General features: G+C 41.9%; 1 protein-coding gene across 1 annotated transcript; it reads right to left on the bottom strand.

Moving 5' to 3' along the window:
• Positions 1-1,358: 1,358 nt before the first annotated feature.
• LOC125298780 (cyclin-K-like) lies at positions 1,359-16,485 on the bottom strand. Its single transcript, XM_048249645.1, is given in 13 exon segments — positions 1,359-2,497; positions 2,500-2,753; positions 2,756-2,854; positions 9,404-9,475; positions 10,603-10,633; positions 11,142-11,356; positions 13,086-13,255; positions 13,779-13,836; positions 13,944-14,049; positions 14,178-14,309; positions 14,401-14,482; positions 14,700-14,953; positions 16,337-16,485. Coding segments are annotated over 12 exon segments (1,626 nt in total). The 5' UTR covers positions 14,894-14,953; positions 16,337-16,485; the 3' UTR covers positions 1,359-2,284.
• Between the last annotated feature and the right edge of the window lie 2,200 nt (positions 16,486-18,685).

Below are 18,685 nucleotides of genomic sequence, written 5' to 3'. Positions count from 1 at the left end.
TGAGAACTATGGAAGATGCATTTCAGCAGTTTCATTGCATGTTTGTGGCAGAAGAGCTTTTCAGTTGGAATGTGAGAGAGAAGTCTTCCCTTGGTGGTATATCTGATGTGCTCTTTTTCTCTCTCCCTAGTCAATGTTGACGTCTTCAGCTGAGCAACTCGGTGTATATTAAAACAAATAGGTTATTTATTGGTGTTTGCTAGTATGGAGAGTGAGCGTGAAAGCAATGGCTGAAACCAGCAGAAAGCCTTTTATTGTCACTGGAAAAGATCTTGGCTGGTTTGAGTGGCAGAGTCCTTGTCAAAAGGTACTTTGTCACTTATATTACTGTTCCAAATTAGAACATGACTGACTATGCCCTAATAAGGTTGGTCTTTGTTGTTCTTTCATGCAAATGCATTTTCAAAAACTATAATCTAAGTGTGGATTACAAAAAGTGTCCTTTTTAGGAATTGAATTGAATATAAAGCCATGATTCGATTTTTGAAATTGTTTTCTTGATGTGGCATTTGGAAAGTCCCACCTCTCTTTTGCATGGGTTTTGATTTGGGAACCTGTGTTTTATGATTATGTTGTATTTTACTCTGTAACATGAGAAAATATCAAAACTGGATCCTAGAGTCTACAGTGTTAAAGCCAATACTGTAGTTGCTAGCATGACAAATGTAACATTTTGGTTTTATTTTCTTTTTTTTTTTTTTTTAAAAAAGCCAAACTTGAGTTGTATATTGGATGTTTTTAGATGAAAGATTAAGGAGAAATTGTACTATATGGAATAGCCCACTTTTAGATGATTTTAAATATTAAAGAAAGATGTTCCTTTCAAAATGTCTCTCTCATTTACTATGCATGTTTTTGTGGGTGAAAAAGTTTTCAGGTAAAGAAATGTGCGCCCACTGCAGGTGTTCCTGTTCCTCTCCACTTTCCTTGGTCCCTTCAAAGCATCATCACAAATCCGAAAATGGATGAACAGATTTTTAAAAAACAAAATGAAGTGAATTTATGCTGGTATATTCCACTAGCGAAGTTACTATAGATGCCCATGCAAATTCCATCCCATATGACTAATTGCATAACTGCAGAACATGAAGCCCTTACTGTTCACTATATTAGAAGGCAACCCCACGTGTTTTCACATCTCTGCATACGTGCCCTACGTGTTTGTGGCCTTGTGGAGAACAAGCTAAGCTGCTTGTTGCGTCTGGAAACGCCTGAACTTTCCCACACCTTTCCAATGAGATTACCTGGCTGTGGCCCGGCAGACACAACAACAGCGGCACATAAGAGAAACAGGTAAACACCAAAACAACCATCACACCACAAACCAGACATAACAAAAGGAGGAAAAAAATAAATAAAAAAAAAAAATCGGCATTTTTAATTATCCCAAGTGCCACAGAAATCACATAAGCAGGACATCCTGTGTGCAGGGGAGGATCAGAGGGGTTCTGCAGGCTGCCTACCTATGCCATTACATCCTATTCCTAAGGCACGTATGGAAAATACCACTAGCTAATAAAAAAGGATGACTCGTCTGATTTTCAGAGATCATATTTACAAGAGAAAAAAAGTACATGCCTCAGTGTTTTACAGTGTTTCAACTGTTAATGAAAATGTGAGACGACCAAAAGGACTTCCGAATAGTAGACTAGCTGCAGTACATCTGCGCTTCCGTACCCTGGACACATGAGCAAGAACAGAGAAGCAAAAAGATGGTGAAATATTTAGGGGGGAAAGGGGTGATATGGTACTTAATGAAGCACATACATAAAAGTTCTAAGGTAGCAAACTAAGATCAGAAAAGGTAAAGCATTTTACACATGGAGCAAACATACTTCCATTAGATTTTTTTTTCTCCACACGTTTCTAAAACATGAAATGACAATAACTCGTCAATGGACATGCCGGCAACGTTCCATGGTCAAAAAAAACGAAAAAAAAAAAAAAACAATAAAGACGGTCATCCATGACGCTCTATGGTGTGTTCTGACCCGGAGCAGGCTTGCCGTGTGTGTGTGTGTGTGTGTGTGTGTGTGTGTGTGTGTGTGTGTGTGTGTGAGTGAGTGTGTGCGATCCCAGTGTTCACTGTTGGGCTTGGTTCTAGAAAGTTCACTTTTGCCCTGTTGGTGTGGTTAAAGTTAATGTTTGTGGTCTGTTGATCCTGTGCAACTGTCTTTGAACAAAACAGTATTTCCACTGGTGGGTGCAGGCTGGTTGCTCGACTGGTGGCCAACCTCACCTGCTCCCTTTGAGCTGCGCCGCTCTCTTCTCTTCTCCCTTCATCTCATCTCATCCATGCCCCACGAGTCATCCCGGGCACCGGGGGCATGCCAGGGGGCGGCAGAGGCACCTGGGACTGGGGCACCGGCGGGGGTGGGTACCCAGTCGGAGGAAGGCCCATGCCTGGCGGGGGCCCCGCATGACTGGGTGGCATCAGAGGCGGGCTGTGGTTGTTGTAGTGAGTAGGCAGGGTAGGGAGGGAGGGGAACAAAGTTGGCCCGGAGGGTAGGATGTAGGGGGTGGTGGCCCCGGTGGGGGCGGATTGGGGGGTGGGTAGGCGTGCGGGTGGTAGGGCATGGGCGGTGCGTAGTTAGGGGGCATGGGGGCGTACGAGGGCCCCTCGGTTTTCATCATGGACTGCAGGCTCTGGAAGCCCTCGCCCGACATGTAAGAGCTGGAGGTGGACATGCCCATGATGTAGGTGTTGGAGGGGGGTGGGGGTGGGGGGCGGTGCGGCAGGGGCGGTGGAGCTACGTGGGGGGAGGCGGCCCTTTGGGCAGGTCCACGCAGTCGCTCGAGGCCGCCGGCTCGGCCTCCACTGGGGGCGCTGGGGCTGCAGGTGGGGCCTTACGCTCTGCAAACACACACACACACACACACACAATCACAATCACACACACAAACACAATCACACACACAATCACACACACACACAAACACAAACACACAGAATGCAAGAGATTAATTACAGAATGTGGTCTTTCTGCTGAGTGCATGTACATGCAGTGTTACCCATACATTGACTTATTTGTGGCGGCCCACCACAATATCAACATTGACCTCCACACAATGATTTTCCAGGTTGTACTAAATTGTGCTTAAATCTGGTTAGCATCATAACCACGCTGTGCTAATTTGTTAAAAACTGTTGCATTCAAGTTAATTCTGCACACCAACCACGACAAATGGAATTCAGTTCTCTGGGAAACACTGACATGAGAGATGTCAGTTCGTTACAATTGAGAATTTTATTGCTGCTCATGCTGTTCAGGTTGAATAGTGATCCTTCACAACAGTCTGGTTAGGTTTGTTATGACTGCTTGTCTGCTCTGTACAATACAAATACACCACAGAAAAGACCATGAGACCACAAAGGCCATTTTTGTAGTATAGTCCATGAATAAACTGAAATAAAAGTTACTAAATGATCACAAACTAGCTTTAGTTTAAACTAACTTATTTTTTCAAAATCTGTGCACAAATTCAAATTCAGATCTGTAGCCATGGTCTCCCATTGTATGCACGCCAAGTCCTTAGCTTTCAGAGCTTCTTATTTACAGTAGCTCACAAAATTATTGTGTTGCATTCATTTTAGCTCTGTGCAGATGCAAAATCAACTCTGAATACCACTGTTCTACTGTAACTTTAGGATCACACGTAGAGACACTTTGACTTTCCAACAATACAGGCAGCACCCTGCAGCCTTTACACTAATTATGACCGCCCGGCGCCGAAATCGGTCAGATTTTTTCTTTTTCGCATGCCCAAATTCCGTCAATGATTCCCGGGACACTGAAGACCGAGGTACCCGAAACTTGGTGGGCATGTAACCCACATGGATAGCATGGAACCATCGTTTTGATTTTTGATCTGTAGCCCCAGCTGGACTGGACCCCGAAGGAGAGGTAGAGGCAAACACAGTTTTCTGTGAATATCACCGAAAACTGTAGGGTTTAGGAGGACCATTTTTTGTATGTTGATCTCAAGGGGCCATGTCAGCCCATTCCATAACCACTCTCATTTCATGTATAAGCCACCCTAGTTAAACTAAAAAAAGTAAAAATGAGGTGTTGTAGTGAAGGTATCTGTGACCCTAACATAGTCAAACTGCAAGAAATTGGAATTGTAGGATCATTATGACACCCTCTGTATGCATGTAAAGTTTTGTAGATTCCGTTCATGGGGGCCACACAATAAATTAATTTATGTTACTATACACCAACTGGCCTGTAGGTGGCAGACAGTTTTCTGTGAATATCTCCTGAACCGTGGCACTGAGGATGAAGAATCTTTTATGGTATGTTGGTCTCAAGGGCCCACATCAACCTGGCTCATAATCACTCATTTGTGATTTGCATGGTAAAAATGAAAATGCAATATTATTCTGCTTTAATTGCCCTATCTTCCAGTTAAGATGTTCAGAACTGCACCAAATTTTATGTGTATGATTGACCTGGCATTCTCTGGGGTATGTCAAGTTTCGTAGAATTTCATCCATGGGGTCTAAAATTAGGTTATGTGTACATTTAGTGACTGTACACTCTCATTGGCCTGTAAATGGCGGTGCACACATATACACATACACACACACACACATAAACATAAATTTGTACACGCACACAATTCAAAATTTTTTACGTCATCTACTCCCTGAATTTTTGGTCATTGATACCGGGACACCGAACCACGGGGTACATGAAATTTGGTGGGTATGTAGCCACTAGACTTTACAGAAAAAATTCATTTCGTCCCGGGTACCACCACCACCAGCCCCCTATTAATTTACAGACTGGAAAAAAACAAACAGTTTTCCTAAATAACTACCTGAACCGTGGCACTGAGGATGAAGAATCTTTTATGGTATGTTGGTCTCAAGGGCCCACATCAACCTGGCTCATAATCACTCATTTGTGATTTGCATGGTAAAAATGAAAATGCAATATTATTCTGCTTTAATTGCCCTATCTTCCAGTTAAGATGTTCAGAACTGCACCAAATTTTATGTGTATGATTGACCTGGCATTCTCTGGGGTATGTCAAGTTTCGTAGAATTTCATCCATGGGGTCTAAAATTAGGTTATGTGTACATTTAGTGACTGTACACTCTCATTGGCCTGTAAATGGCGGTGCACACATATACACATACACACACACACACACACATAAACATAAATTTGTACACGCACACAATTCAAAATTTTTTACGTCATCTACTCCCTGAATTTTTGGTCATTGATACCGGGACACCGAACCACGGGGTACATGAAATTTGGTGGGTATGTAGCCACTAGACTTTACAGAAAAAATTCATTTCGTCCCGGGTACCACCATAGCCCCTGGCTGGAGCCCCGAACTGCAAAAAAACAAACAGTTTTCCTAAATAACTACCTGAACCGTGGCACTGAGGATGAAGAATCTTTTATGGTATGTTGGTCTCAAGGGCCCACATCAACCTGGCTCATAATCACTCATTTGTGATTTGCATGGTAAAAATGAAAATGCAATATTATTCTGCTTTAATTGCCCTATCTTCCAGTTAAGATGTTCAGAACTGCACCAAATTTTATGTGTATGATTGACCTGGCATTCTCTGGGGTATGTCAAGTTTCGTAGAATTTCATCCATGGGGTCTAAAATTAGGTTATGTGTACATTTAGTGACTGTACACTCTCATTGGCCTGTAAATGGCGGTGCACACATATACACATACACACACACACACACACACATAAACATAAATTTGTACACGCACACAATTCAAAATTTTTAAGTCATCTACTCCCTGAATTTTTGGTCATTGATACCGGGACACCGAACCACGGGGTACATGAAATTTGGTGGGTATGTAGCCACTAGACTTTACAGAAAAAATTCATTTCGTCCCGGGTACCACCACCACCAGCCCCCTGGCTGGGCCCCGAACGGAAAAACAAACAGTTTTCCTAAATAACTACCTGAACCGTGGCACTGAGGATGAAGAATCTTTTATGGTATGTTGGTCTCAAGGGCCCACATCAACCTGGCTCATAATCACTCATTTGTGATTTGCATGGTAAAAATGAAAATGCAATATTATTCTGCTTTAATTGCCCTATCTTCCAGTTAAGATGTTCAGAACTGCACCAAATTTTATGTGTATGATTGACCTGGCATTCTCTGGGGTATGTCAAGTTTCGTAGAATTTCATCCATGGGGTCTAAAATTAGGTTATGTGTACATTTAGTGACTGTACACTCTCATTGGCCTGTAAATGGCGGTGCACACATATACACATACACACACACACACATAAACATAAATTTGTACACGCACACAATTCAAAATTTTTTACGTCATCTACTCCCTGAATTTTTGGTCATTGATACCGGGACACCGAACCACGGGGTACATGAAATTTGGTGGGTATGTAGCCACTAGACTTTACAGAAAAAATTCATTTCGTCCCGGGTACCACCACCACCAGCTCTCTGGTTGGCCCCGAACTGAAAAACAAACAGTTTTCCTAAATAACTACCTGAACCGTGGCACTGAGGATGAAGAATCTTTTATGGTATGTTGGTCTCAAGGGCCCACATCAACCTGGCTCATAATCACTATTTGTGATTTGCACCGCCTCTCGGTAAAAATGAAAATGCAATATTATTCTGCTTTAATTGCCCTATCTTCCAGTTAAGATGTTCAGAACTGCACCAAATTTTATGTGTATGATTGACCTGGCATTCTCTGGGGTATGTCAAGTTTCGTAGAATTTCATCCATGGGGTCTAAAATTAGGTTATGTGTACATTTAGTGACTGTACACTCTCATTGGCCTGTAAATGGCGGTGCACACATATACACATACACACACACACACACACACACACACACACACACACACACACACACACACATAAACATAAATTTGTACACGCACACAATTCAAAATTTTTTGCAAATCATCTACTCCTGAATTTTGGTCATTGATACCGGGACACCGAACCACGGGGTACATGAAATTTGGTGGGTATGTAGCCACTAGACTTTACAGAAAAAATTCATTTCGTCCCGGGTACCACCACCACCAGCCCCCTGGCTGGGCCCCGAACGGAAAAACAAACAGTTTTCCTAAATAACTACCTGAACCGTGGCACTGAGGATGAAGAATCTTTTATGGTATGTTGGTCTCAAGGGCCCACATCAACCTGGCTCATAATCACTCATTTGTGATTTGCACCGCCTCTCGGTAAAAATGAAAATGCAATATTATTCTGCTTTAATTAAAATAAAATTCTACATCCTGGTTATATCTTGGAAGGTCCCAAAGATGACACATGGTTAGCATCAGAGCAACGGCAGCCATAATGGATTTCATCAAAAACTTCACAGGCCACAACAATTTGGCACAGCCGTGGCCTACTGGTTAGTGCTTCGGACTTGTAACCGGAAGGGTTGCCGGTTCGAACCCCGACCAGTAGGCACAGCTGAAGTGCCCTTGAGCAAGGCACCTAACCCCTCACTGGAACTGAGGAGGATTTGCTCCATCGCAGCACAGTGCAGGCAGAAGGCAGAAAGGCAGAGAAGACTTGCAGCAAAGGCAATCATGAGCAATCATGCAGCAACCATGCCACACAGCAACCATGCCACACAGCAATCATGCCACACAGCAATCATGCCACACAGCAACCATGCCACACAGCAACCATGCCACACAGCAATCATGCCCATCCATTGCAGTGATAGCATGCCCGCATGACGGAGGGCAGTGACGGAACTCTTCTGCCATAATCAGAGTCTTCATATTCTGAATATTATGCCACTTTGATACAGGCTTTTTCATTGAGCCATGGAAGCTTGATGGGTGAATCTGGCTGGTGAGGCTCGTGAAAGGGACTTGCAGTGCAGCATTCTGTGAGCTTGATCTCTCTGGCAGATTGGATGATGTTTCTTCTCGGTTTCAGATGCTCACTATCGCTAAAAAGAGGACTAGTTTATTGCAGAGCGCCCTTATCTAGTGTTGATCCTGAGGCAGTGATGAACTGGGGGGTGGGTGTGGAAATAACATACACAACCAGTGTTCACAATATGACAAAACACTTGCTCTTATTGGGGATCTTATTGATGCATTTATTTCTTTCACATGTGCGTACTGGATGTCCATGAGGATTTGCATGCTCCCTGCGTAGCCCCCTAAGGTGAGGAGCTGCAGTCTGTATTTACTGGACTGTCACAACAGGTGGGAGAATTCAAACCAGATTTTTATACTATGTTAGCCTACCACGTTTCATGGTTAAGGTGTCTACTTCACAGAGAACTTTTACTGAACGTTACCTGCTTGTTGTTTTTAGGCAACACTCGCCTTGACTCGTCTTTCACACTTTGAACCTCTGAACGCGCTCAGATTCTCTCCACTTGTGGCTGTGAACTAGACCTGGGCAATTCTCTATGCAGGAAAAACCCTGGTTCTGCTCAATTTTGTGGTGGAAAAACTCCTATAATACAGTCTGCGGATAGATGAAACACGTGATTTTCCCAGAGCATAAAACGTCCTATTCTTTGAAACAGGGTGCACCTGCAGAAACACTTTTACTGCAGATATGTCTGTACTATTTTAGTGATACACCTGCATGAAAGAATGCATATTTCCTTTGAATGTGGCATTGCTGTGCAAAAATTAGAGAGCCCATTTGTAAAAACAAAATAAAAGAGGTCCACCTCCCAAAAACCTGAACTTAACTTAAATAGAAAACAGCCTGGTTCAAGTTCAGAAACAAGCCTATATAAGAGAAACTGCTTTGCCTGTAAAACATCCCAGAAGAGAGCATTTTGTATTTCCATATATTAATATTATTTCTAAAACATAATTTGATTAAATGTAGACCTACATTTAGAGGTTTTCTTTCTCACTTCTAAAGTTGTCAATGGTACCTGATATTCAAGTTTGTCAACTCACTCAACTGTTTCAGCCTCATCATAAGCCACTTGCTGTGACAGGGCGCCCTCTACTGGCTGAATAGATTATTTTTGAAACCCATTAAGTGTGTCTGGAGGAGTAGAACCCACAGATCTATCCCTAACCCTTAGTAAGACATGTTTTTAGTGCAATGCAGTTACTTCTATTCTGGAAGTTGCAGAGGTTGGCAAGAGAATCTAAGCTAGGGCAAGAACAAACTCTAGCCACTTCAACACAATCAAACCACCAAAACAGATAAAAGGACTGTCTGAGCAGCATTTGGCTAACATCCAATGGAATTGAATAGAAGAGAATGGCACTCAACTAGATAAGGCATGAGTGAAAAACTGAATAATGTGAGCACAACAACGACTGATCCAATGAAATACAGGTGAGAAGCAGCGGACCAGCCTGATGTTCTAGATCCATTTCCAATGTCAGGGGTTCCAAAGCTGCTAAAATAGGCACTCACCAGGTGGGGGCTGAGTGGTTGGCAGGGGGGGCATGGGACTCTCAAGACGTGGAATTTTGCTGCCAACTTGCTCTGCAGGTTTAAAAGATGACATATTACACACCATTAGCGACTTCAGCTTCTTGTTAATAAACACACCCACATTGTAGAAAAAGGAGCAAATAGATTATCATTATGACAATCAGAGTTAAGCGGATGAAACATAACTCTACATTTCCCAATCAGAGTTAAGCGTATGAAACATAACTCTACATTTCCCAATCAGAGTTATGCGGATGAAACATAACTACATTTCCCAATCACCCCACGAGTTAAGCACCCATCATCAGGCTCAGGGAATTGACCAAATGTATTCGCTTGTTGATGATGTCTCATAATTTCCTACAACTACCGGTAAACAAAGATATGAAAGAAAGATATAACTGAGGTGTTAGAGCAAAACCCAGAGAGCCTGAGAGAGTGCCAGCTTTAAATCCTTCACATTAAATGCCAAGCCCCTTGCAAAAAACCTTGGTGTTCTCCTGGAGCCAGATTTGAACCTAGAATCACATATCTGCTCTGTCAGTAAATATGCCTTTTATCACCTCCAAAACATTGCAAAAGTACAGCAACTTCTTTCACATGCAGATGCAGAAAAGCGCTTTTAGCATCAGCAGGCTCTTCTTTCTGGTCTACCAAGAAAACTATTAATAGGCTTCAGATCATACAAAACGCTGCAGCATGGGTTTTAAACAAGACCAGAGAGAGCTCACATAACACCTGTCGTCCCTTTACAACACTTTTAGTACACCCATTTATACTTCAGACATGCCTTTCTAGCCTAGCTTTGCGCTGATCTTTTATACTTCAGACATGCCTTTCTAGCCTAGCTTTGCGCTGATCTTTTATACTTCAGACATGCCTTTCTAGCCTAGCTTTGCACTGATCTTTTATTTTCTGTTATCCATTTAAAACTTCATTTTTTATTATTCTATCTATGTTGTCCATTTGCCATGTCTTGATCGTTCACTCTCAAAATAATTTTCAGAAATGTTGTTCTTGTTTTTGGCTCTCATGAGGTCTTGATGTCTGTTGATGCTTAAGTGTTCAGCACTTTGCAGCGCAATTTTGCACAAAAGGTGCACTATAAGTAAAGATTGCTTGATAGATGATTTTGTGATGGCACATAATCAGTGGTTAAAAGGGTAAAAAGTGTTCACCTGCAGTTTTTGATTCTTCTTTAGGGGATATCTGTGAAAAGACAAAGTGGACATCGTAATGACTAACTGATTGAAGAAGCTCCAGTGAACAAGTCTGCAACATCCATCGATCATACTGCCATGTAATATGTAATATCCTGGCAAATAAATTTGTCATTTTGCAAACAAAAAAGAAAGAGGGAGGGGGAAAGAGAGGGAAAGAGAAAGAGAATAACGAGCACAAAAATACTAACAGAAGGTTTGGTGTGCCATAAGAGAGACAGGCGGCCCTAATGAAAACAACACGCAAAGGCAGGCAATGAGCAACGCATCTTGTGCATGAAGTGCATCATGTGGTGTGTAGTAGTATGGAGGAGCTGCTCATTTTGCTCATGGAATTAAATTTGCAAAATAGCTCTGTACTTCGCCCCTTTAAATTAGGGCTCTCAGAGACATGAGAGAAAGAGAGTGAGAGAGAAAGAGAGTATGAGAGAGACTAGATGGATGAGACACACAGCGGCAGGCTGTGGGAGAGAGGAGGGCAGCAGGCGGAACTGTACCGTATTGACGTGTGGCCGTTTGAGCTGGCGCGGCGGGCTGGCCTGGGGAGATGCCTTCTTGGGCGGGGGTGGCGCAGGTGGGAGGGTGGGTGGCGCTTGGATAGGTGGGGGGCCCGGGGACGGTGCAGAGGCCTTCCCCTTCTCCGGGTCTGGGGGCTGCTGGGGGATGGGCTGCTTGCCCTGTGAATATAGATCCAGGATCTGGTGGCAGATATCTGGTGGAGAGAGAAGGGAATCACAGGTGATCTACAAGATATAATTCAGGACCACTAGTGTTAGGCCAGACAGTGTTCAGCCAGAGAACTAGGGCTGCAGCAATCGATTCTTTTTGGAATCGAGTATTCTATCGATTATTTCATTGATTAATCGAGTAATCAACTCATTTTTTTTATTAATATGCACAACAAATGTCATGCTGTAAACTAGCCCTACTCACTTCAAAGTAAATGAATATATTTGTTTTATGTAGATTTGTGCATCTGCAGCATTTACCATTACTACCAAATAACTTATAATAAGTATCTCTGAGGTAGGCCTATTTGGTGAGATAACCTAACACCGGAAGTGTGAGTGTGTGTGTGTGTGTGTGTGTGTGTGTGTGCGCACGGGCGAGAGGGGGAGAGACAGAGAGAGACCAGATGAGTGTGTGATAAGAAGTTTTTTGGTGTATTGCTCACTTGCAATTTAACATGAATTAATTTACTACTTGGTTCCACAACTGAACATATTGACTCACAACATTAGACTACAGCCACTACAAATACTGTACATTCTAGCTACATTAAATCATAACATCAATGTTTACGATGCCTTGCTACGCTTGGTGAGCTGGTTTTAACAACAGGATGCTTTCAGCTCACACCGTGTCCGAATAGGATCCGAGTAAGTGTCTTGTATGTCTGTCTATACTGAACCCGTTATATGCCCTTCTATTGCAACATATTTCTTATTCAAAACAGCAGAGCAACCCAAAACGTTGTACATTCTCTGCCTTTTACGCACGGTTTCTTAGCTCTCATTCTTGTCTTAACAACTTAATTCTGAAAATGGTGTGCACGTCAGTAATAACAGTCCGTGTGAAACAATGGTCCCTGAGCTGAGCAGGCCATATAACCCAAGTGATAGGATTTAAACGAAGCCTCGAGGCAGAGAATTTGACCCATTCATTTTTTTGTAATAGAATTATTCGAGTTACTCAAGTAATCGTTTCAGCCCCACAGAGAACTCTTCTTCAGTGTGCCATCATCACTGAAATCAAATCCGTGTCAGTTATGTTACTATGTTCTGAACATCTGTCAGATAGCTCATTTGTAACTCTGTTGCGTAACAGCTCATTTAAACTTTGGCGAATTAATATACAAGCATAATGCGGCAAACAAAGTCACGAAAAGCAATGTGACACACGTAGCGAGACTTGCGCCCGGATATAATAATAATAATAATAATAATAATAATACATTTTATTTAGAGCGCCTTTCATGTCACCCAAGGTCACTTCACAAATAAACAAAACAAAAAGGTTGTAAAATTATAGTCATCTCAAAAAAATAAATTAAAAGTAAAAATAAAAAAGTAAAAATCAGTCAGTCAGTCAGTCAGTCCATAAGCCATCTTGAAGAGATATGTTTTAAGTGTGCTTTTAAAGTCAGTAATTGAGTCACAATGTCTCATGTAGTCTGGCAGTGAATTCCACAGCTTGGGGGCTATGGATATATCCGTCCGTCACAATTAGCATTTTCTCAAAAATGCACTCTAGTTAAAAAATAAGACTCCTGGACATGTCAAACTCTACATGAACAACTCCATCCAACCAAGACCAACAAACAGACTGATGGTGCACACTGACCCAGCTGTTGGGTTCTGCTGGATGTTTGTTGCCGTAAGTTTGGCGCAGTGAGCGAGCGAGCGCCTTTAGTAAAAATGTTCTCCCTGCCACAGCTATACCTTCCAACAGCTCCACAGGCACGTCCTGGACAAACTGCTCCCACCAGCGCCGAGAGGACTGCTTGGACGTCCACTCCTGGATGTCAAACTTGCACAGGCGGCCTGCCAGATACATGACGGCTACCGCAATGATCTCCGGTTCCCACTGGAGGGACAGCATGGTGCACAGGCTGGAGGATCGGGAGAAGGGGGGGGTGGCAACAGAGCCATGTTACAAAAGCGACGAACAAAGTACAAACTTTATATGTGACTGTCCACACCATGATGCTGTGAAGTTGTGTGCATGGTAGCTAATGTTAGCTTCTTATAGGAAAGTACATTTGAAATGAAGTCTCTAATTGGTCTATTCTAGTTTTCCAAAACATTAAGCTTAATTTCAACATAATTTTGGCATTTTCTTGTTAATTTGAACTCCTGAGAAATAGCTCTCCTCTTGTCTCAGCCCAAGTCAAGTTTAAATTTGATTTTGTCTTCTCAATCTTACTCTCATTACTCCTTATTTCTCCTAAGGGGAGATCTCAATAAGGGCTCGTTTATCTCTTGTGAGATATAGAAAGGATATCTACCATGTTATATCTACCATGTTGGTTAACATTAACTTTTTATCTACCAATTAGAAGTTGGTAGATAAACATTCATCATCCACAACCATTGTATAGTGAGAAGAAGTGGGTACAAGACAGTCATTTTTACCTATCATTTACAAATGTCCACGCCATCTGAACCAACTTCTGTACTTTATTTTTGTCTCCTAATAAATAAAGAAAAGCAAGTGAGTTATAACTACACAGTGGTCTTGTTATTAACAAATGAACAAGTTCAGTGTCATAAATCACACAAGCACAACACTGGTCATACCTTTAAGTTGTTTGGCATAGCGAAGGAGAAACTGGTAGGGATGCTCCACTTGCAAGTCAAACTTAATTGTCTGCAGCAATATCCTCTCCAACACCATCACTTCTTCCTGATAGTGAAACAGCAGTTAAAAATCATAGAAATATCTCACACAAAACATGCTTAAGTTTTTTGCATATGCGTATGTCCTTATACTACCACTAGAAGAGCACAAATCAATTGAAATTCACTGTTCACCTTTGGATCATCTCCGAACTGAGCAAACTGCACGTCATTGAGCAGACTGCGAGCCGTTTTGATGATGTCTTTGCACTTCTTTGGGGTCTCCTCCACCTTACCGGCTAAGAAGAGGCAACAAGCACCGGTCACCTACAGAGATCCAAGAAAAAGGTTTGGTTATTACTCATCAATACATTTGAGAGTAATATGCTTGTGTGGAAGCATTTAGAACATCACTTACATATCTGGGAAACTGCTTGAAAGAGTGAAACATGTAGAAGCGATGGAAGTATATGATGCCTGTTGCCAGGGTATCATAGTGTCTGGCAAGATGTTAAGGACTAAAACACATTTCTGACATTTCCATGGATCATTAAAATAGCTAGTTTTACTAAGAGATATTTGCACAAATAGCATGATAAAGAGAAATGCTAAAGCATAAGCTAAGCTCCCATTTAAAACCAGACTAAAACATTGCTGAGAAAAGCCAAACAGCTCAAAAAATTAACTGCAAACACATTGTACAACATGACAGGATACAAGCCAAGCCGAGTGCCCACGTCGAAAATAAACCTAGCCCCTTCTCTCCGATACCGGGCCTCTGTGGCCGGGTCGAGGCCCTCTGACTGGGACGGGGTGTGGGCCAGGTCCTTTTTGTCCCAGTACCAGCATGGCTTTATGTGGTCCAGGCTTGCAAAACTCCCAAGAGAAGAGTTCTCTTTGTTGTCCTTCATTTGGTGACAAGCAGTCACCGTGGGCGACACAGGATGACAGAGATTCTGTGAAAGTAGACTCTGCGGAGGGAAAAAAAAAAAAAAAAATGTGTATAATTTTTAACATTCAATAAAGACAAAAGACAAAGATGATATGCAACTGTTAAGGCCTACACAATGTAAATTATTTTTGTGTTGTTTTTTTGCAACACTCCTAATGAAGGGAAGTGTTGCTGACAAACGACTCATGCAATTAATTACAGCAACACCTAGTCAAAACAGAATAATAAGGGCCAATCAAAACACATCTGGCAGTGGTTTCCTGGCACTATTCGATTTTAAAATGACTGCTGCCATAAATGTCGCCAAAAAACATGGGAGTCTTCGCGAAAAGATTTACAGTCTGAATTAAAGATTTTCTTCTTAAAAGTTTTTAGACTACCATGTTTAAAAATGCGATATTAAGTAGCCCTAGATGTAGGCTTACAGTTCACATGTTCCACCAAAGTGGATACTGTTTACGTAAATTCAAATCTCTACCTGCGCCTGTTGAAATGATGAGCTCGAAGATGCTGTGCATAACTTACCAGTGACAGAAAAACACTATGCTATGAGAAGACATTTTCTACCCCCGCCACAAAAGCCTATCTCGCAATATTTTCCAAAGTGAGACTATTTTTTGCCGGTTGGGGAGAAGGGGGTCGTGAGACTTGGCCTGTGTTTGTTGAGGGGTTGCAAGACAAAAAACGTTAAGAGCAACTAAAGCTAAGGTACTTACCCTGACACTAAACAACCTAACAATCACTATTGACTATTAGCAAGAAACCGCTATGGGTCATAGACCACTTTATTACGACAGAGCAACAAATCATTTTCCAAGTGCAATTGCCCAACCCAAGGAGACAAACTTTACTAGAAGTTAATTTGATGATTTCAAAAAGCTATTGTCAGATTGCAAACGAACCTCTCTCTGTCTAAGCGTAATCATCCTGCAGTATTACAAAGCTGTAGGTTACAATATCTATGGGAAACGAATATATGATTACAATAAAAAGCCGTTACATTCATGACATAACCTTCGTGAGCTAACTAAATTGCTGCCTAGACAGCACACACCATGAAGTTGTGAGATTAGCATGGTAGCTAACATTAGCTATCTACCATGTTGATTAACGTTAACTTATTATCAATACGAAGTCAAATGTCATCTGGACTAAACATACGTCTTTCGCCCAACGAACATCAACAAACTACAAATGTGAAAGTACACCGCATCTTAGGATATCCATGACGGCATATACATATATATATATATATATATATATGCTAATATAGCTAATACCTGCTAGCTACCCGGCTGGCTAGCGAAGCTGCGGAGGAAAATTACAGTCTAACGAGCCATTACTAAGCTTATCTAAAATGAGATGAAAACAGACCAAAACAATAATATATTAAAGTACTCACGTCAAAGAATTCTGGATTTACAGGATAGTTATGACTGCTTTCAAAACTATTCTAATCTTGATATCAGAGTGAATCATCTATTCATCCACATCGGTCCCCGTCGAAACAAGGAGGCCGCCATGTTACATTTACGTCACTACAGACAGACGTCCTGCGTGGGAGCACATTTCAGTGACCATTTCAAGTAGTTCTATACCATTTATCATAAGCCTACAGCAGAGGGCGACATATTACCATACAATAAGGGGTGAAACGTTAATGCCAAGTTTTCAACTGCGTTTGTGTGTGTGTGTGTGTGTGTCACAAAGTTTTCATAATTTCCTAGCCTAGCAATTGAGACCAATCTCCATGCATTTGCATGGCCATTTAAAATGAATATTGCAAAAGCGTTCTCTTCCCTATATAGGGCCTCTAAGGCATATGTTAACATTGAGCATTGAAAATAAGGGAGGTTTCCCAGGTTTCTCACCCAAAATACTGGAAAATATCAACATTCGTCCCCCAACATTGGAAGGGGTGCAGTATTCGTTCGTTTCGCAATTGCAAGTTTGTGCATTGGTCAGTTAATAATGTAGCCAACAAAGTAGTGTTGGCTACAGTAAACTTTGTACAGCCCTAAAAAGGCTAAAGTTCTATCATCTTTGCCCCCGTGTCCTGTCATTCTCTCCTGCGCAACCAAAATTGTGTGTTCCAAGTACCCTAGACCCTAGTGCGTAATTCTGCTTCATAAAGTCGAACAAATGCATTTGGCTATTTTAGAGAAAAAATATAAATAGCCTGTCATGCAGTTTATGGACTGCAGTGCAGAGTTGGGAAGTTATGGTAGGCCAATTTGGAGTGAATATACAAACAGGGGAAACTATTTCTCTACTCGTAACTGAGTAGCCTGATGGTAGACCGCTGGTGCGCACAGTAGCCTACGGCCGTATAGGCCTACACTATGCAGGCGCCACTGAATCGTGCTCTCACGACAACCACGCTGTTATCTGATAACATCACTATAAGGTCGCCTTCAAGCAAGCAAAACGATGACTGAGACAGAGACTGTCCGATGGTAGGGCCAATGTTATGAGATTATTAAAATATGGATATTTTGGGGAAAATATTAAAACGGGAAGACAACGGAGGGAAAAGTTAAAATACGCGAGAAACCCGGAAAAAACGAGAGGGTTGACAGGTATGCCACAAGGAGACACCGTTTCTAATAGACCAGAAGGTGTCGTGCAGTGCACAGTTAACTTTCTGGTGATCAGAATTTCATGAGGAAATTCTAGTGCTCACGAGAAACTAGCCTATCTGGTGCACACCAGAAACGTTACAAACTATTTTTGCTCGTGTCTCTTTATGGGGCTCAGAGACAGCAGAATGAAATTGTACCTCAACACACCAGCTTTCAATTTAAACTCAGTCCTTATCTGAAAAACTAGCAAACATAGAAAGTTATGCATTTCTACAGCGCAATCTGAACCTCTCCATCAGGCAGTGCAAATAATAAACAAACAATGGCAAAGTCATTTCAGCAGTTTAATGCGTATGGGAATATGAGCTGTATTTAAAAGAAAGGATATATTCAATAAAGGACATTTTTGCTGATTGCCTCCAAATAGGCATTGTGATGAAGCGTGGGATAAAATTAGTAAATGTGAACGATTTTTTTATTGGTATGAAGCCTACAAGCTTTATTGATCTATGACCCTGCCAGCGTCTCATATTATGATGATGGCCTACCACAACCACACGCTCCCGCTCTCTGGGGAAACGTGTGATGATTATACATAGCCTAAGCCTAGGCATAGGCTACATACACCAACAGAGGGTGCTCGTGGCTTTCAATAAACGTGGTTAGACAAGCGAAACATTAGAGTACCAGTTTGGCTGTCAACCTCCACAAAGGTAGCCTTCTGTTAAGAACCGGTGTCCTTAATTAACATCTCCCGAAGAGCCCGTCGTAAATTGTGCCAGCAAAAGTATCACATAGGCCACATAGGCTAAATGTAACAACCCGATTACTTTTTAAGCAGAAGTCTATACTGTATCAATAGGGTGGCAGTTCTGAATAGCATGGGGGTTAATTTACTGCTATGAACTTGGTGTCACAGAAGTCGATCATAAATTAGGCTAGATCGACACGCAATTTGATAATTCTCTAAAGGAAACCTGTTCAACTATTATTTAGCGATGACAGTGATTCAAAGTGCCTAACTGGACTGGATAAAATAGTCTATTAGTGAGAGATTTTGAATACAAATGTAGCCTAAGCCCAGGCTAGAGGCTTGTAATGACTGAATATCTGCGCTCCTTGTTTCGACGTGTCCATGCGGTCACGCCTTCTGTGATACAATTCAGGTG

Source organism: Alosa alosa, chromosome 8 (assembly GCF_017589495.1).
Source record: "Alosa alosa isolate M-15738 ecotype Scorff River chromosome 8, AALO_Geno_1.1, whole genome shotgun sequence".
Lineage (NCBI taxonomy): Eukaryota > Metazoa > Chordata > Actinopteri > Clupeiformes > Clupeidae > Alosa > Alosa alosa.
Note: the sequence above shows the minus strand (reverse complement) of the source record. Positions and strands in the feature narration are given on the sequence as shown.